Source organism: Brachionichthys hirsutus, chromosome 2 (assembly GCF_040956055.1).
Source record: "Brachionichthys hirsutus isolate HB-005 chromosome 2, CSIRO-AGI_Bhir_v1, whole genome shotgun sequence".
Taxonomy (NCBI): Eukaryota; Metazoa; Chordata; class Actinopteri; order Lophiiformes; family Brachionichthyidae; genus Brachionichthys; species Brachionichthys hirsutus.
Genome location: NC_090898.1, coordinates 3,585,411 through 3,604,602, shown reverse-complemented (window position 1 = coordinate 3,604,602; position 19,192 = coordinate 3,585,411). Strand labels below are relative to the sequence as shown.

General features: G+C 45.9%; 3 protein-coding genes across 3 annotated transcripts; 1 reads left to right on the top strand and 2 right to left on the bottom strand.

The window, feature by feature from the left end:
- The first annotated feature begins 986 nt into the window (after positions 1-986).
- tmco4 (transmembrane and coiled-coil domains 4) lies at positions 987-8,162 on the top strand. The gene is made up of 14 exons (XM_068746320.1): positions 987-1,041; positions 1,566-1,716; positions 2,238-2,412; positions 2,647-2,674; positions 2,768-2,897; positions 2,981-3,078; positions 3,234-3,377; positions 3,507-3,626; positions 3,772-3,936; positions 4,022-4,158; positions 4,488-4,572; positions 4,738-4,855; positions 4,989-5,106; positions 7,482-8,162. The coding sequence occupies exons 1-14, from the start codon at positions 999-1,001 to the stop codon at positions 8,004-8,006; spliced, it is 2,037 nt and encodes a 678-aa protein (XP_068602421.1). The 5' UTR covers positions 987-998; the 3' UTR covers positions 8,007-8,162.
- A 376-nt stretch (positions 8,163-8,538) lies between these two features.
- Positions 8,539-13,172, bottom strand: htr6 (5-hydroxytryptamine (serotonin) receptor 6). The gene is made up of 3 exons (XM_068749691.1): positions 12,234-13,172; positions 10,452-10,586; positions 8,539-8,892 (listed from the first exon to the last, which is right to left on the bottom strand). The coding sequence occupies exons 1-3, from the start codon at positions 13,170-13,172 to the stop codon at positions 8,539-8,541; spliced, it is 1,428 nt and encodes a 475-aa protein (XP_068605792.1).
- Positions 13,173-15,400: 2,228 nt separating this feature from the next.
- On the bottom strand, positions 15,401-18,242 carry dffb (DNA fragmentation factor, beta polypeptide (caspase-activated DNase)). Its single transcript, XM_068750634.1, has 7 exons — positions 18,120-18,242; positions 17,648-17,777; positions 17,352-17,537; positions 16,374-16,453; positions 16,120-16,293; positions 15,935-16,035; positions 15,401-15,623 (listed from the first exon to the last, which is right to left on the bottom strand). Exons 1-7 carry the CDS (start codon positions 18,240-18,242, stop codon positions 15,401-15,403), a joined length of 1,017 nt encoding a protein of 338 aa, XP_068606735.1.
- Positions 18,243-19,192: the final 950 nt, after the last annotated feature.

Below are 19,192 nucleotides of genomic sequence, written 5' to 3'. Positions count from 1 at the left end.
CAAAGAACGAAGCAAGTAGCAGCCCGAATATTTTCTATCTGTTTAATTCTAATCACGCGAACAACACTTGTCAACACCAATCAGTGTTAGTTTTTCTCAACACTTTTTTGTAGTGTTAGAAATTAACTCTCCCAGAGGACCAATTGTTAACTACTCAAGTGTTAACCACAAAATAGTATTTAAAATGTGTAAATTAAAGTTTGTTAAAATACAAATTGGTCAAGTTTAGTTCTTTACAACATTTATTTCAAAACTTGCAGCAAATTCAATAACATTACAACATTTTGTACTTATGAAAGAGTTAAGTTGCTTTCTGAACCCATTGTATGTACAAAAAGATGAAGGGCATTCTTGCTCTCCACATTTCAAACGCAGGTTTTTAGCCGGATATAATGCATGCTTAAACATTTTAAACGCTGACAAAGAACGGAACAATTTTTGTTTTGTTTGTATGTGAACATACTCAAGACTAAGACTTATAGACTAATGAACAATAGATTTTCTGTCCCGGACTCCTGAACATTTTATAACCGATAACTTGCGTTGTTCTCTTTGCATTTGAGGACGTGGAAATTACGTCAGTCAAAAAAAAAAAAAAAACAACGCTAACGAATGATGCGTTCAAATTATCGGATATTTCAGCCACCACGTAAATACGTTTAGAACGCTTTTATTTTCACAAAGGAATAGTACACTTTGGAATTCACACTGTTATGTGATGTTAAATACGACAACTAGAGCACATTATCCAAATATAAGCGACAAAAATCTGCGTTCATGGTTCAAATGTGCACTTATACTCTCCAATTTATCAATAAAGTACACACTGGCTCTGTTTGCGTCGTAGCCTGATAGTAAAACATTAAAAACAAAACAACACTATCGTTCTGAGAAATATCCAGCATGCATGGTTTTGAAGGAGTGAAGGTTTTTCGAGCTCGGGGTGAACACGTGAACGCACCAAAAGTTCACAGCGCAGACTTGGGACATCAAAAGCAATGGACGAAAAACGGAGCCGCGCGGGCAACAGCTTTGCTCTGGGTAGAATACGTAACTTACTTTTGAGAATAATCCCCGCAGTGTTAATAGAGTAAGGTTTGAAACGTAAACACCGACTCCCCAAGCCGCGAGTTCGCCACCGGGCGTTGCCACGGCTGTCACAAACAGCTGTTTCGCAGCTAACGCTAACGCTAACAACAACATTGATGAGTGGATTCATTTAAGGTCCACTCGCTTTAAATGTAGTTAACAGGGATGTCGAAACGTCACATGTGTTGCAGACATTTTTAGGTGTCTTTTGAAATCAGATCGGTTCAACTGAAGTGCAGAATTATTCTCAGAGTTAACTCTGATGCAGCGTGTCTAATAGGTAATGTTAACATTAATGGTCGACTTCAGTCGTGTTCCTTTGCAAAACCAGAAATTCAACCATTGTAATGTAACATCAGTGTGTTAGTATCATAAATAAAAACACAAACTCTGTCCTTAAAAGGTTCTAATATGTTCTTTGTGCTTATGATGCATTTCTTATAGATGAGAATAACTATCTCCGTTTATCTCCTCAGACCCAGGAGGAGCAGAACCCAGACAAGATGGCCCAGGTGATGGGAGCCCGGAGGAAACAATCAGCAGACGGCTCACAGAGCAGGGTCGCTTCGCGTGCGCGGCGCTGTGCGGCGTCTGTCTGAGCCGGCTGTTTACCGGATCGGAAAACAGGTGAGGCAATATTCTGCTTGTGTCTACAAGATTTTCCTGTGATATCACTAAAGATTAATCACTGATGATTGATTAGATAAGACATTTTCATCAGCTTGATTATCAGCTGCACAGTATTTCAACAACAACAACAAAACAAACCACACAACAACCTTTAGAGCTTCAGATTACCTGCTCCCGGGAGGTTCTGCTTTATCGGTAAATGGGTTTTCCTGTTACTCAAGAAGTAATGAACAGATCTCAGATCATTGGCTGGAGGAGTAGATCAAATGTTGGGGCGGATTTGGGTATGGATGCAGATTTGAGGTCACTTTTGTGTCTTCAGCAGTGGGAGTTGGGTTCTGGGGCTGTCGTGTTGCATTGAGAGGACACTTGGATGTTGCGTGTTTGGATAATTGCTCTGCCCAGCATCGGTATCTGATCAATATTTTATCCCGCGGGCGTTGAGAAGTCTCACCAGCGGCTTCCACTGGCGGATAAACACGCGCATGCCTGGACTGACTGCTTTACGTGTTCTTCAGTGCGTTCAGGGAACAGTATCTGCAGGGCTTGGTTCGCTGGCTGGGCCTGGATGAGTCCGTGATGCCCGTCATGGAGGCTTTCCTGTCTGGACTGGGCTTCGAGGGCTCCGACACCTTCCTCTCCATCCTGCTGGCCGAACCACTGCTGGCCACTGGGGCCACCCCCATCATACAGGTGTTCAAATCTAAAGTCGTACAACCCGATTAGTGCAGGAAATGTACACATTAGGTAGAAAGGTAAGAATCACAGCAGAAAGAACAGAGAATGACAATTATAAACCCGCTCAAACATGATTTCTGTTGATTAAATAGGCACAGTTACATGTTTATAAATATAAACGGCGTCTATGGTGAGTATTTTAACATATTTGACTACGGTAATATTTGTTTGTGTCTCTTTGTGTTACAGGATTTGGTTTCGTTCTCTGTCAGAGACGGTAACGATCTTCTGATGAACCTCACGCTGGCCTATTTTACGTTGGCGCTACTTGCTAGCATCCTGCAGCTTTGACTGCGTGTCGTGTTCTCAGGCCAGTATGATGCCAGAGCGAGGGTTCTCGTCCGCCACATCAGCTGCCTGCTGCGAGTCCTCCCGCAGCAGCTGCAGGAGTTTGAGGGAACCCTGGTGGAGAAGCTGGGGGGCGGAGGAGAGGAGAGTGAGTAAGTCATGGTCTTGCTCCAGGGAGTTGATCTGATATTTAGATCTTTAGAGCCAATAATTCCGCTGCTCTGTCTCATTTCAGAGAGGAGTCCTCTCGGCGGCTGAGGAGCGAAAGGAGGCGGAGGTGGCGCCGCTACCTTCTCATTGGACTAGCCACTGTCGGGGGAGGAACTGTGATTGGTGATTATGTCCGCTCCAACTTGATTTTGAGCGCTTCAGAATGATAGTGTATCATTTAATCAGTTGACGAGCGATAAATAAATCCCCCAGCGCTCGGGATAAATCATGAGGATCTTCTTCATTTTATTTTTCCGATGTGCTGTTCCCTGTTCCAGGTGTGACAGGTGGGCTGGCAGCCCCTTTAGTGGCAGCGGGGGCCACGGCGGTGCTGGGGGCCGGGGGGGCTGCTGCTCTGGGCTCAGCCACAGGCATCGCAATCATGGCTTCCCTTTTTGGAGCAGCAGGAGCCGGACTGACTGGCAAGAACTTTGGACTGTGTCCAGAAAAATAAATGATTGCAGCTGAGAAATGCTTGCGTTTTTAGGGTGTGCTGTATGATTTTTGCTTTTCTATCGCTGTTTAATTTTTTTTATTTGATGTCTCTACAGGCTATAAGATGAAAAAGTGCGTTGGGGCTATCGAGGAATTTGAATTCTTGCCACTGAGCTCTGGGAAACATCTTCACCTGACCATTGCTGTGACTGGTTGGCTCTGCAGTGGTAAATACAGTACGTATGGCCTCCGTTGTCTCACCACCACCACCTCCTCATGGTATATATGGTTTTGATCTAAATTAAAATTCAGTTTTATGACGATAAAGGCACCCTCTTCACATACAATGGCTACGTGCTGACACATACCGGTGTCTTGCAGGTTCGTTCCAGGCGCCGTGGTGCAGCTTGGGAGAGTGCGGGGAGCAGTACTGTCTGGCGTGGGAGTCACGGTTCCTCAGGGATCTGGGCTCAGCCATGGCCTTTCTGCTGGATGGGCTGGTCAGCATTGTGGCCCAGGAAGCACTCAAGTACACGGTGCTCTCAGGTACATGGGTTAGGGTTAGGGTCATGTGGGAAGCCCGTTCTATTCAGTGGGTCCGTCCCGTTTTCGCATCCCCTGCACTGTACAGGCATCGTGGCGGCTCTGACGTGGCCGGCATCTTTGCTGGCAGCAGCCGGCGTCATCGACAACCCCTGGTGTGTTTGTCTGAACCGCTCAGCGGAGGTGGGGAAACACTTGGCGCAGGTTTTAAGAAGCAGGCAGCAGGTATTGTCCCCACTAATATCACTGCATTGCTTTGCTGCGGTTCGTCACTTAGACTGCATGAGGCCTTCGTCCAAAAGGGTCGGTTGCATATTTAGTGCTCACATTATTAACCGCGTCAGTGAACCTTCGACCATGATGTTGCTGCACTTTATGTTATATAGTATAGTCATGTTAAATAGGTAAATAAATTGATGCAATTTTTGTGCTAGTGCTACATTTCTCAACAGTATATTACAGTACCGGTATGTTAATGAAAAAATGATTGTATTTTATGTTCTGTAAACACAAGGGAAATGAAAGCTCCTTCATCATCGTCATCTCTTTTAAAGGGGAAGCGTCCCGTCAGTCTCATCGGTTTCAGCCTCGGGGCCAGAGTGATCTACTACTGTCTGCAGGAGCTAGCTAAGGACCGAGGTATCAGTCGCACCCATCCGACTTAAACACGAAGACGCGAAACCCAGTTTAGTTTTCACAGACTATCTGGGTGAAACTTTGTACATGTGAGGCGGCACAGAGCTGGTGGGATGAAGGCCCCAAATGAAAAGCACTCTGTGTGGTGTGTTGTTGTTGTCTCATCAGGAAGTGAAGGCGTAGTGGAGGATGTCGTCCTCCTGGGGGCCCCTGTGGATGGCTCTGAAAAGGCCTGGGGGAGGATGAGCAGGGTCGTGGCGGGAAAAATAGTGAACGGCTACTGCAGGTAAACTACCTGTCCTGAATGTCACGACATTACTTCTGTTAATACTCCCTGTTGCTTTGATATCCTTATTGTACTGTGTATTTGAGGTGAACGTGTTACATGAAAAATTAACTCTGAACTCTCCACCTGTCAGGGGGGACTGGCTCCTGGGGTTCTTGTACAGAAGTTCAGCAGCACAGCTCTCTGTTGCTGGGCTACAACCAATCAACATCCACGGCCGGCGTATTGTTAATGTTGATCTGTCCTCAGTGGTGAGTCGAAGCTCATATTTACATTCTCCCCGCAAAGGTTTCCTGAAATGTTACTCTTCCAAGTACAGACGGTCCTCACTTCCCGACGTACTCATTTAACGACGACCCGGCATTACGACGGGCTTTCTGAAATTTCAAAGTACGTGTTTAGTGAGTTGTGAGTGAGTGTGTACATAAGTACAGTACAAATGGATTATACGTATGCAAATATTAAAAATCATTTCATTCAATGATTCATTTTCATGTCTGCTTCCGGGTCACGGTTGTTGCTCGAGCCTATCCCAGCTTATCTATGGGCGAGAGGCGGGATGTAAACTGGAAGTGTCGCCGGCGGACCACGGGGAAAACTTTTTTTGACCACACAAAATGTTGGCCAAGTTGTCAAACAGCGGAGGTTTTGTTTAACGACAAAACTGTTCAGCGACGGGGTCTTCGGAACGTAACTCTAGTTAAGTGAGGACCAGCTGTACATAAATTAATTATAATAAATTATTCAATCACAAGGTTTCCACCTTCCCAGGAAGAACAACCCAGATGTTCATCCCCTGAAATAATATAAGAATGGTGCCATAGCAACCTGATAACTTGGAAGATCTCTACGTATAATATGTAGGAGTTAGAAGAAGAGGGCGCCGCTCAGAGTGCTGATGTCATGCTCAGTGAGACAAGGCCAGCCAAACACAATATTTTTCTTCATTTCATTCTTATATCAGATTTACTTGATCTTTACCCTCGCCGAAGAGGAGGCGAGGGTATTGCAATTGGGTGCGTTTTTTTATCTGTCTGTTTGTTTGTCTGTCCGAGCGCATAACTCAAAAACTAGTAACCCAATCAACTTGAAAATTTTACACAAGCAAGGTTCTGTCCGTGGCTCGGTCCTCCCCGAGAATGGCGTTGATCCGGATCTGGATCCAGATTCTAGAATTATTTTTACATTAGTGTAAACTGCCACTTTAAGAGGGAGGGACACGAATGGCATGATGGGAAAAAGAGTCCAGAAGGAGTCTTGTAGTACATTCCGGAGCAGCAAGCTAGAGCAGGTTTGGCCCCTCTGATCCGGAAGCCCTGTTTACTGTCTCACAAGATCGAATAGTCTATTGGAGGCGAGGGTCTGCAATCTCTGATTGTCGTTTTCTAGTTGTCTGATGATAAGACAAAAATGTCTGGCCTGATTTAAGGAATGCATCCAGGATATTTGCAACATTTTGTTTGAACCATCCCCAGCTACGAGCTGGACAGAAAAGAATGTCAGTAGAATCAACGAAGTGAAATGTGCGTCTCATAAGGGAGTATATATATTTTATTAACAGCCAATTATAAATAATGATCTACTTCTCAGGTCTGATGCCAATAATTTCATGTTTTTATATCTTAGTTTATGAACACCTGAAGACACCTTATGCAGTGTTAACAATAAAAGCATTCCCAAAAATCTCACTTTGTTTTCAACGACAAACGTTTTGTTTCCACTGGAACCCTGATGGCCAACAAGTACCGGTACCGGCCATTGTTAAGCTGAGCCCAACCACACAATCCTTGTTGAGCTGAGACTAGTCCTACGCTGTCTTCTTCATGCATCACTCAATTCCAGCCATTTCCAGCTCAGCTATATGCTGAGTGCCCCAGCTTTTGCATATTTGTCCTGATTTTCCAAGCCCCACAGAATATTCTTTGATATGACTATGCAAACAGCGAACACACCAAATGAAAGATTAAAGTCTCTTCTTTCATTAGAAACAGAAAAGTGTGTTCCTACCATTTTTTCTTTCTGCAGTTACTGGCCGTTGAAAAGAGGCAGATTTCCTATGTCAGGGTTGGCAGTGAATGTTTGCGTTTCAAAAACATCTTTAGACCTCAATGGCACTCAGAGTTAATCTGAATTTGGGACCAGCGCCATGCATACACCAGTTTGTGCACCACCAGTCATTTATCCAGATTAAAACCACAATCTGAAGGGATCTATTCTGTCTGAAGAACCAAATAAACAAACATAGCTGTAAATGTAACCTCCTTTGCAGAGTTTATAAACACAAATATTTCCTAACAACTACGAACAAAATGTCAGGAGGTGTGTTTTAGGTACTGTAATCTTATTACAGAGTTTTATTAGCATTTTCTTTTTAAGGAGACATTTGTTTTGACTTTATAGAATTAAAAGACGGGGAAAAGAATAAGGCCTCCGCCTTTCTGCCCTATTTTACGCAGCTGAACATTTAAAGACAGTAAAAACATATTTGAAACGTCTCAAGCACAACACACGATATATCTGTTCATGTAATGTGAGGGGGAATATTTGCTTTATAGAAAAAAAGAAATATGAAAAGAAGAGTTTTGTACAGTGTAAGGAATGAAAGGGTCCCCTCTGTCTCTCTCAGGTAAACGGACACTTGGACTACATGCGTCAGATGGACACCATCTTAGTGGCAGTAGGCGTTCCCACCAGAGAAGTCCCAGGAGCGTCCTTTGCTCCTCCTCAGTCAGTAACAATTACACAGGGAACCGTGGACGTCTCCGACCAAACAGCTGAGAAGCAACAAGCGACTGAGACGCACAACCAAGCCGAAGAGGCTGAGGTTTGCAAAAAGGAAGGTGGAGACGTGAAGGACGTGGCAAAGATGGAGGATACGGGTGACGGTTGGGACATCCCGGATATTTCTGACCTGCTGGACTCAGCGGATGATTCGGAATCAGCGAGTCGGATCACGGCCAGGAGCAATTCGCCCGCTGCGCCTGAGGAGGACGCCACTGATAACAGCAAAGCCCCGGCTGGCCCTGGTGACCCCGGTGATGAACGGATATCATGGCGCTGGGATGACACACACTGGACTGTAGAGCACACAAACAAAGGCAGCCGAACTTGTGAAGAGAATGTCACGGGACCAGCTGCTTCTCCGCTGTGACTCGGCAGCGCCTCGAATGAACTGGAATCAGCCAGTTTATTGAGCCATGAAAGGGTGTTTTAGAATCTTCCATTCTTTCATATTCATTTAGAATTTTGGAAATGAAGTCGATTCTTTGTGTTTATTAAACTGTGAAACTGTGAAACAAACTGTGAATGATGTACGTTATTTCGTGAACTGACTGCGAGATAAAATAAAAAATAAATTGTCAGGATGCAAACATGTCATGTTGTTCTCTCCGCTCTGTTGGTTCGGTTGCTGTGGATATTAGCGCCGCAGTTTCGTTCTCACAAGGCATCGGTTCTATTCTTCTTCAAGGCTTACCTTTAGTCTTTTCCTCCCTTAACCAATGTGAAGTGCTGCCTTCTATGGAGCTAGTTAAGTTTCATTGAATACTGGCTTTGATGCTGAACGTCTGGCCGCAGGCATTTTTATGTGATTGACCTCTTTCACCTTGCCTGAGCCTAAAGATTTCACCCCTCGGCAGTAGATCGTGGCCTTGTGCAAGTCCTTCACAAGCACCGACATAACCTCAGTCCAGCGTGTCGACCTGGTTGGGCAGAAGCAGAGGCCACGCCGTGCCAGCGTGCTCAGCGTCCAGCAGGTTGACGGCGTCGGTGGCGGTGGCCGCTGGTTGGGTGGGGCCCGAGGCGAGGGGAGAGAGGCTGCTGGCGAGGTTCTGCTCCCCCGAGTTGCGGAGAGAGAGAGAGAGCGCCGGTGAGGACCTTCTGGTTGATTGAGAGGAGCAGCAAGGCAGCAGCTTCCCCAGAGCTCGCTTGAAGTCTCTCATGAACAGCGGGTAGATGATGGGGTTCATCGTGCTGTTGCAGTAGCCCAACCAGGTAATGGCATCGAAGAGGGCAAGAGGGACGCACTCGCATACCGCCTGAATGCAGAGTCAGCAGAGGGGCAGCTGGTTAATGCATGGGGAAATAATTACGTACTCAGAAGTTAGGAAAGGTTAAAAATAATGTAGGAGAGATTTGCACCACCTTATATTTTTGCGTTGCGTGAATGGATGCAGAATTGTGCACAATTGTGGGTGACACGGAACACATTCCTGCCAACAAGCAATCTGAAGTGCACCATTAAATTCCCAGATATTCACTGGCTGAGCAGGTATTTAATTATATGCATATATTATGTTAGGCTTAATTAATGATTGCCTCATACATCCAGACCTAAAATGTATTTAAATCAGAACTAATTATGGAAAATCCATCAAATAAATATGTAGGAAACTAGTGCCCATTAATACATGTGTCTGTGACATTTATTCCCATTTAAATGCGTACATGATTGTGTTTATCTTAAATTGCAAACAAATATTTTTATCTTTATTTACTTTTTGAAAGCCGTCTCTCTCTTAGCATTTAATGTATTCATGGAAAGTCAATAGATTTCGGTGCAAGCACAAAAAATAAGGAAATGAAAACTACTCCTTAAAACATTTTTTTTTACATATATTTTATGAAAATATAATCTATATTTTGCGTCTCGCTGTTATCGTCACAGATGTGTACATTTCTCTGAAAACGTGCGTCTGTTAAAGCCACAATAGAGTCCAAGGAGGACATTGAAGGAGGAGACAGCTGTTAGAGGAGAGCTTGCAATACTATGAAGATGAGATGGGGAGGCGGCGGGAATAAGATGGAGGGAAGGGGGGGGGGGGCATTTCACACACCACATTGAGTGTGAAAAGGACGGAGAGTGCAGGCACAGTCAAGTGTCTGCGCTTTGCAAGGGAGAAGTGAGAGGGCGCCGATGGGAAATCACAATGACTGGCTCATTGAAAGCTTGGAAAACAGGACAAGTGTCATTACCGAGTTAGATTAACATGTTCTTTTGATATTCATTTTCTCTGCTATTGATGTCCTTGAGTAACGAGCGTGCTCGATTTAAATCCGTCCATCCATCTTCTTCCACTTATTTGCGGCCGGGGTTGCGCCGGCAACAGTCTGAGTAGGGACGTAAATCAAAAACAACTTAACCAGAATGTAAATTAGGCTACAAATATTACTCTGGTGTGCCGTGTGTTGCTTTTTGGAATGAGTCAGCCCCCACCGGGCTGACATGCCAATCTGTTTCCTCATTGGATATCGTGGCAGAACTGTGATGCCGAGGCTGGCAATGCACAAAGAGACCGACACCCAAGTGTTTTTGTCTTTGTTCGTTCTGTCGATTGCGTTTATTTCACACAGTTTCTGTGCCACACGTAAAAAGACGGAGACAAAATAGAAAAGTCTTTGAGTCACAGATATATGGAATAAAAGAGCTCTCCGATAACGATAATACAACCTCAGATTTTCAAAACTCGGGGAATTTGAAATCATTGTAAACAAAAAACAAAACAAAATAACTTCATGTGCATATAATGGAGGGCGATTTAGACACACCCTAACCCCCCCCACACACACAAACACACACACACACACACACACTGACCTGAGCCATGTTGGTGATGAAGAAGGGCAGCCAGGCACTGAAGAAGAGTCCGAGGAGGACGCCCAGTGTCAGGCTGGCCTTCAGAGCCCTGCGGCCCTGCCTGTGAGCCCGACGGCGCTCGCTGTTCACTGACGGCTTTGGGAAGCAGAGCAGAAACAGACATACTTAATGATGCAGATAGAGCTACAACGTGCACATTGGTGTGCACGTTCAGCTACAAGCAAAATTGAAATCTCTTCATTTCTCTTTGTACAATATAATAACTGGTTTGCGTCGAGATCCGCTGCAGGCTGACAAAGATTCAACTTCTAGATGACAAGTACTTTTTACTGCTATGCCCCCCGCTGTTCCGTTCTGGAATACTCATGGGTTTAAACGCTGCACCCCAATTGCTTCCAGCAATCTTCTTTGGGACTCAAGTCCGGTGACTGACAGCCACAAGGATCCAGAAATCGAGCCTTAGCGAACTTTGAGATCTGTTTGGGATCAGCCGTGAGTTTCCTCACAGATAAAGAGGTTTTCTTCCAGAATTTTGTGATAAGTCAGCGCCGTCCATCTGGCCCTTTGCATGCTGCAGGTCTGAGGTCTCTGAAGAAGCAGCGCAGCCTCAGAGCATCACTGATCCACCAAGGTTCACTGGAGGGAGAATGTTCTTTACAGCATCAGCCTCATCTTCCTCTTCCAGATAAAGTTTCGTTTGTGAAGTGTGGCTCACAATTTTAACATTTACCGTCATGTTTTGTGTTATATTTGGGACAACACTTCTAATATCTATTGTACTGAGCTTCTTAAACTGAAGGTGCGGGTGTGGTCTTCACGCCTTGCTCAGAAGCGCCTCGGCAGTGCCATGGACCCTAAACATGTTGATCCAATTAGGACTTGCGTATTCATGCATCACTCTTTCGATCGGAAAAAAATATTTTGACATGCGCAATTTATACCAAATATACCGGAAATAGTAGAAGTGGAAGATGCAGCAACTTCTGTTTAAAACAAAACATGGCTCCGCCCTTTTCTGCTTGAAACGTCAACGTTATTTTAAGTGACCCTCCAATTCCCAACCCACGATCTTTATATTATAGGCTTAATATGAGGGAAGCAATTGTGCCGAAAAAGTCTCTCATTAGATAACTCCATCTAAAATTTAGGCGAGTCCATGCAGCACAGGAAAAGTGTGATGATGGCAGGGGTGCCTAAACATTTGTTTTCCAGACGGCCACCAAATAACCCTTTCTTCACAAATAATAAAGAGTCAGGAAATAAATAATAACACTATTAATAAAATAATTCATAACCAAATAACCCGCTCCGGGTTTGTCACAGAAAAAAGTCAATGGAACATTAACTTTCTGGTCGTATGTGATCATCATTAATATTGTCCCAAATGAAAGGAAGAATGCTTTTCTTCATAATATTAATATATTCTCCACTATCAATATTATTTTTAGGAAACAAAAGATTGAATTAATGACCGCTCTTAAATGCACCCCATACCATTATTGATCCCCCACCGGCTACTCCTGTTGAATGGAAAGGAATATAAATTTATTTTTTGGGGTCTCTGGTATTGTTCAGGGGGCCGGACCAAATGTGGAGGCGGGCCGTAGATTGGGGACCCCTGCTCTAGAGACTGTAGCCACAGTGAACGAACTACACGCTCTACCAAGCCAGCCAAACCCTCATAGAAACCCTCAAACCAACATAGAAACCCTCAAATGTACACAATATGCAGTATCTCAAGTGCTTCCAGTATCTGCCTTTCTACTTGTCTTTCATCCTTACCAGTACATTTTGTGACACCGGTTGCTCCTGGTGACTGCAGTCGTCAGCATCCTGCTGAGCTTGTCCTGCCGCAACCCCGGGTGAAGGAGGCCGGGACGGATCCCCGAGAGACGGGTGTGGGTGCGGCGGGTGGCCCAGTGCTGCCACCCGCTTTGCCTGCCTCCGTGCAGCCAGAAGGATCCGGCAGTAGGTGAAGCAAATGGCAATGGAGGGCAAAAAGAACGTGAGTACAGATGCCACCAAGGCAAAGGGCAGGGTGACCCGCAGGCGGCACTGGAAGGACAGCCCCCCTGGTGGCGACGGCTGGAAGTAGGACCCTGGGTGCAATGTGTCAGAGTAAGCGCTGGCGTTGCTGCTGCCGGCCCCAGGAGCCAGCGCGTCCCCCCCCCAGTGGCCCAAGCTGTGCCATTTCATCTCAATGGGAAGGAAGGAGGCCAGTGCCGCCAACCCCCAAGCAGCTCCGACCAGGAGCAAGGCCCGGGGCGAGGTCATCCTCTGCTTGTAGCGCAGCGGTGAGATGATGAAGACGTAACGGTCGAGGCTGATCACGCACAGGTTGAGGATGGACGCGCTGCAGCACATGACGTCAAAGCACAGCCAAATGGGGCAAAAGGCCGGCCACAGCACCCACGCCCCGCAGAGCACATTGAGCATGGCTGGGGGCATGACCACCAGCGCCACCATCAGGTCAGACAGGAACAGAGACACCAGGAAGCAGTTGGAGGTGCATCGCAAAGAGCGATGGGAGAAAACCAAAGCGATGAGCAACACGTTGCCACAGACCGTCACCAGGATGATCACGGTCAGCATGGAGGCCAGCAGCCACGGCGCGCTACCGGTGCCGGTGCCGGTGCCGGTGCCGTTCCAAGCATCGGTGGCCGGAGAGCTGCTGCTGCTGCTGGAGCTCCCTACGGACCGAGAAACCAACGAGTCAGCCATGGTGAAGGGCGGCAACAATCAATGCCTCAGCTCCTGGTTTACTCTTCAGGCACAACAAATGCCCATATCCAGTTTGGACATTTCCACTTTGAATACGAAGCCCCCCCCCCAGCCCTGTTGCTGTGAAAGTTACCAGGACTGTACTCCATGGGTAAAAATCTCCATCTCCCTCTGGCAGGAAAACATCCAGTTTACCTGGAATCACTTCCACTGCCAGCAGCAGCGCGTCGATCGAGATCCTAGTTTCACTCCTCTCGCCATCCCGACTGCAACGGCCCTTCCTCATCCACAGCGAAGAGCCGGAATGAGCCGTCAGGTGGCCCACAGAGGGCTTCCAAGCAGCATGTCCCAATAATGGTGACAGCCTCTGTAGGAGGACAAAGAGATGAGCAGCACCAAGCAGCACGAGAGCAGTGCCAGGGAAAAGGACCGCTGAAGAAGAGGAGACTAAGGACCCATTCTCATCATCCCACCTCCTTTCACAGAAGTGGATCTGCACGGCTTCCGAAAAGTCCTTTTATTCCGGGAAAGAACGCAAGGGAGCAGAAACACAAATGTGCAACAGCCATTCGGAAGTGAGGCACAGTTTCCAAGTGGTCTGCGGGCGCCACACGGTCCTTGTGCCGCTGCCTTTACATCCGTGGCTCCTGCTAATCCCTGTGTCGGCCACTCCATCGCGCCTCCCAGCCTCAGGGAAGGAGCGTGCCAAAGCATAACCATGCACAATCACAGGCGAGAAAGGCTCATCCTAACGCATGGGAGCAGGCGTGGGCGGTGCTTCCACCACTGAGATGAAACTATCAGGGCATCTTTGTAAGGTAAAGGGTCATGCCGCCTCAAAATAATTGTCACAACTGGATTAGAAGAGCACAAACTGTGAACTCTTACAAATACTTCTATTTTATACTCAATTCATTTATATATTTGCTGAGCTTTTCCCTTGTTATCAGACACAAAGCAAATTGCCCCCCCCCATCCCTGTGGTTGAGTGTTCAAAAGCGATTAAAGGTGAACATTTCTGCATGAGCCATATATGAATTGGTCATTACATGTCACATAAAACATGGTGCCAAATTCATCCTGGCAGATTTGGGTCATGAGATATCTTTCGGTGACTCATGCTCGTTTATTATTGTTGAACAAGTTCCTTGTTCCAGCAACCGTCAAGGAAACCATTGAGTCACTTTCTCTCATATATATAATTTTTTAATGGAAACAAGGTGCCGTGATAATTATTCATTTTGAGGCAGCAACACTTGAATATCAAATCTAACCAGCCTAAATTGGGGGGGCTAAGTCCTCTTCACATACTAAACGCAACATGCACAGCTCTTGAATTCCATGCCCCCTCAGAAATGACTAATCTCCATCACTTCTCCTGTCATCAGATCAAACTGCTGCCAACCTTCTGACCTCCTCTCACCCACACCAAGCCCACCACCTTATGGGATGGTGTTTGCTTCGCAGCCCCATCTTTCCTCAGCGAAACATTTCAGAACTTCACTCCCACTCGCGTCCAGAAATAAGCTGAAAACTCACCTTTTCGTAGCTGAATGAACTCCTCGTTCTTCCTCTAGAACCACCATTACTGCTTGGAGTGCATGAAGCACATTTGCTAATTACGTCATTACATTCGTCTTGAGCTTTTGTACTTCTTAAAGTGATCCCTGGATGAAAATGGAGATCAAATCGATGGGAGAACTCAAGATGTGGTCGTTTTGCCATCAATGTCATCGATGTGCTGCTGGATCCAACGTACGGATGCATTTCTGCTCTTGTTTATTACCGTTTACATTCTTAAAATCATCACCAAATGGAGTTCCTAATGTCAAACTTTGAGTTTAGCAATAATTGCCCTCGTGCTGTTCACGTCGAGTTGATAGCCGAGCGTTCCAGTCAATCATTCTATATCTTTATTGCCGTTATACTAAAACCTTCTGAATGTCTCGCACGTTGAGCTCATTGTAATCATTTCACAGCTTGCATGTCAACATAATGAATAAATAAATGTTTCATGATTCCAAGGATTGCTTCAGAGTTAGTGTCCAACAAACCACTGCAGGCTGCATTGGCTCAGAAATAGCAAAATGCACTTTTAAATAATGCGTTGATCATCTGGTTGGTGATCCGGTCATTCTGCCGTGGCCCTGAGGTACCGGTACTAACTCAGAGCAGTTCACTGCGATAAAGTATACGATACATTAAAAACATTGTCATGAAAACGAGATTCACTGCCGGCGCCTCCTCTTCCCTCCGTCCTTTTTTATAAACACCTGCTCGTCGTCACACGTCAGGTTGTGAGCTCCTTTCTTGTGACAAACGATGTGAACCAGCTTCAGGTTCTCTCTGGTGAACAGCAGGCGGTAGAAGTAGGTCAGGTTGATGTCGGTGCTCTCGCGATTCTGCAGAGCGTCCATCAGAGTAGGAATGACGGCCCGCTTCTTTTCGATCCTGGACACAACGCCAAGCGGTAGTTTGACAGTTTGTTCCATGAACAGATGCCTCTACAAGATGAGCGTCTACTGAACGCTGCCCCGAGACACTCGGATATGGTTTGCGATCCATGAATGTCAGACATGTATTTGTCCTCTGGACTAGACTGTGACGAAACACGGCAAGTTTGGGGCTGATTGGACAACGTGCAGTCAAACTACTACAACTTCCTGTCGGTCCTTTAGCAACCAGTACGGCGACTGTACAAGCTACTTTATTTTCTGAATGATCACACGTGACCCAGGCAACGTGAATGAATGCGGTCGTACCTGTGGTCCAGATTCCATGTGCTGAAGACAACCCGGCTTTCTCTGCTGCCGTAGGGGTTGATGGAGTGAAGAGAAAGGCACTTGTCCCGGTCAAAGGACCCCTGAGGAGGCAGCAGAGGAGAGGTGGCTCACACGGGATTCTGGGTTTTTAGCAGACCTATAAAGACATTTCCTTCCTGTAATACCTGACAGGTGAACCATCCTTCCCGAGTGCAGAGGCGATCCGGCCCGTTCTCCATCCTGTCGAAGTAGCAGCCGTTGTACCGCGCACTCTTCAGCATTTCCACCAGACGCTCTGATGCTTTCAGACACTCGGCCCTTGCGTTTTCACTCGCTACGGTTCTGGTGGCGTCGAGAACCTGAGAACAAACGGACGACCCGACTGTTTTACACAAAGGCAACATGCTTGAAGATGTTAGAATGGAATAAAGAGTTCCACCTCTCTCATGCAGCCCCGCATCCTGCCTTCACAGTTGAACTTCATGTAGGAGGACTTTGTCTTGAATCGAGCATCAATGCCTGGAATTAAACTCAACTACTCAATCTGGAATCACGTCGACTGTGTGGCGAATCATTCTAAAGAAATGAACTGATGAATGGCATCTTTAATATTCATAGAAAATAACACGGTGGTAATATCTAATTTTATTCTGACTTCACATAAGCTCATCAAAAGTACGGACGTTCAACGGACTTGGTGTCCACCCCCCCCCCCCCCCCCCCCCCCCCTCTTCTTGATTACAAGAAGAACTTTCTTGTAATCAAATCAACAAATCGCCGGCAGTCCGTGTTTCCACTCCAAGCAGAAACCAAAGGAGGAAGTCGGGCAGAGTGTGAACTCTCCTCGATGATCCAGTAAGAGCTCGAGCCGGCTAGAAAGAGAAGAAGCTGCTCAAGTTGCTCTGAACACCCACAGAGAAAGAAGTTAGAAAACGGTGAACATCGGAAAAGTGAAGTGTTGTCCATGCTCCGAATGAAAAGGTGTAAATAACTGGAACCCATCAAACCTCCACACAGCTGATCGATCACTTTGAGGAGTGACAGGAAGCTTTGCCATCAGGACGTTTTGGTGCGGCGGCTTCCGAAGCTGTCAGATCGCCATTTTTTCCCCCCGGGAACAATAAAAGTTTGTCATCTCGTTTGCCTTGCACTTCGGCTGCTCCTCGCTTTCACGACAGCGTTATTACAACAGCGGCTTATTATCCTGTGCACATGATAAGGCGCTGAAAGCAGAGCTTCGTGTCTTCATGCAAAAAAAAAACAAAGCACGACACACTTTCACAGGGTTCAGACCGCAGCGCCGAGCATCCAGAAGCCGAAGCAGGCTGCAACGTTCGTGGCGACGCAGCGTGACCGATGACGAGGGGGGACTCATAAACAAAACAACTGCAGTGCAGATAAATCCGGACGGTCGTACCTTTGAACCAGCCTTCATCCTCCTTTCTGCTCTCCAGCTCCGATCGCTCCTCCAGGTTCAGCAGCAGGTCCGTCAGGATTTTCCTCCTCTTGGGGCTCTGCTCGTCGGACAGGAGCCTCTTTGCTGCCTGACTAAGCTCATCGCCGTGCAAGCCTGTGTTCAGCAACTGACCAATGTCGTACACAACTGAAATTAGAAGCGGAGCAGTATCAGGATTAGAATTTGTAGCACGCGACGCGTGAAGCCAATAGAAAAACACAAAGATTTGATGGCGTTTTTAGGCTCATTTTAGTCACCTCCTCCGCTCCATGTCTGATCTCTGGAAAGAAGAACGAGCTCAGTGTTGTCTGGGAGAGTCTGGAAGTATTCTTCTGTCACTCTTGTCCCATCAGCATACAGACAAAGAAATGCACCAGACAGTGGCAGCTGGAAATGACAAAACAACAGGGGCAATAACTGCAATTGTGTTTGATTATTACCCCTAAAGGGAAATTACTTTCCTAACCAAAACACACAAAGCAGCACACAATCACAGCTACACGAGAAAACAATGGTGGCATGTGCCAAACAGATCATTTACTTTTTATCTCACATAATTTTAATTTTTTCTTAATAAACCCAGTAAAATGTATTTTCATGGAACACTGGGATCAGTGTGAAAACCTCTACAGACATGTTCCGAGCGCAGCACAAGCCTGCCTCTCTGGGATTATGGATCTCTATCTCGTAACGGTGAGACAGAGAAGAACAAACGAAGGACGGACTTACCTGGAAGAAGCTGCAGCCTTTGTGAAGCAGCTCGTTCACATTCTTTGCTGCCACGCCGAACTTTCTGTTTCCACTGCAGCTCCTGATTTTAACAGGTTTATTTTTCCTGAAGACTCCAAACATTGTTGTTTCAAGTTTGTACCTACCGCTTCCGTCTTCGTCTTCTTCTTGGGGCTGTCGACATGCAGCTGTGGAATGATGCTGTCCCCTGCTGCTCGCCCGCTGGTACTGCAGAAGCCGCTGTGTACAGTACAGCTTTGCTCATTTCTTGACTCAGATACATTACATTCTCAAAAACTCACAGACCATTTGGCGAAACAGTCTTAAAGTTCACCACAACACCATAGCTCACTTGCAAATATATCCTAAAACTGTTCACTAATTAAATTCAGTGTAAGCTGTGCATGTCAAAATGTTTCGACGTTTTGTCACCGAAACTATCGTACATAGGATGACTTTTACAATTAAATAATGTTGACATAATGTTGGAAAGAACAACCGTTAGACTGAGAAGTCAACAATCAGTCTGGTAAAGTCCAGATACTTAGTGGAGCAGAAAAAAACTCCAACAAGAGTATCACAAGTACCTGGACTCGTCATTTACTGAAGAAGCGTCTTGGATGAGGGCTGTAACATCTTCAACCAAACAGATACAAGTCCAGTTGATTCTGCGTTTTTGCTCTTCTTGATTGTTGGCGGGTTAAATATGATTTGAATAAAGGACGTCGGCGTGTTGTGGTTACCATAAATTCCTACTTCACCGACACTGATCATTGTTAATAATGGAAAGTGTCTATACGAGATATATTTTTTAAACATGTCAGTGTCTCTCTCTCTCTCTCGCTCGTATCAATGGGGTCTTTTCTATGTTAACTGTGCATTGTTGTGCTCCCGGATATACAATAATACTACAAAAAATATTTGTATCTATGATCTTTATTTATTCAAGCATATAGGCTTGAATATAAGAACAGATAAATGAAAAATTGATAATTAATTCTTTGGGGGAAAAAAAGATTTTCTTTCTTTATCCTATCTTGTCATGTTTTTTCTGACCATATTTATGCTTCTCA

Coding starts and splice junctions, on each gene's coding strand:
- dffb (XM_068750634.1), bottom strand. CDS start 18,242: ATGTTTGGAGTCTTCAGGAAAAATAAACCTGTTAAAATCAGGAGCTGC. Junction 16,294..16,373: donor TGCGGGGCTGCATGAGAGAG/GTGGAACTCTTT, acceptor GTTTGTTCTCAG/GTTCTCGACGCCACCAGAAC. Junction 16,036..16,119: donor AAGGATGGTTCACCTGTCAG/GTATTACAGGAA, acceptor CTGCCTCCTCAG/GGGTCCTTTGACCGGGACAA.
- tmco4 (XM_068746320.1), top strand. CDS start 999: ATGGACGAAAAACGGAGCCGCGCGGGCAACAGCTTTGCTCTGG. Junction 2,413..2,646: donor GGGCCACCCCCATCATACAG/GTGTTCAAATCT, acceptor TTTGTGTTACAG/GATTTGGTTTCGTTCTCTGT. Junction 4,856..4,988: donor ATAGTGAACGGCTACTGCAG/GTAAACTACCTG, acceptor TCCACCTGTCAG/GGGGGACTGGCTCCTGGGGT.
- htr6 (XM_068749691.1), bottom strand. CDS start 13,172: ATGGCTGACTCGTTGGTTTCTCGGTCCGTAGGGAGCTCCAGCAGCAGC. Junction 10,587..12,233: donor CGGTGTCACAAAATGTACTG/GTAAGGATGAAA, acceptor TGCTTCCCAAAG/CCGTCAGTGAACAGCGAGCG. Junction 8,893..10,451: donor TCATCACCAACATGGCTCAG/GTCAGTGTGTGT, acceptor CTCTGCATTCAG/GCGGTATGCGAGTGCGTCCC.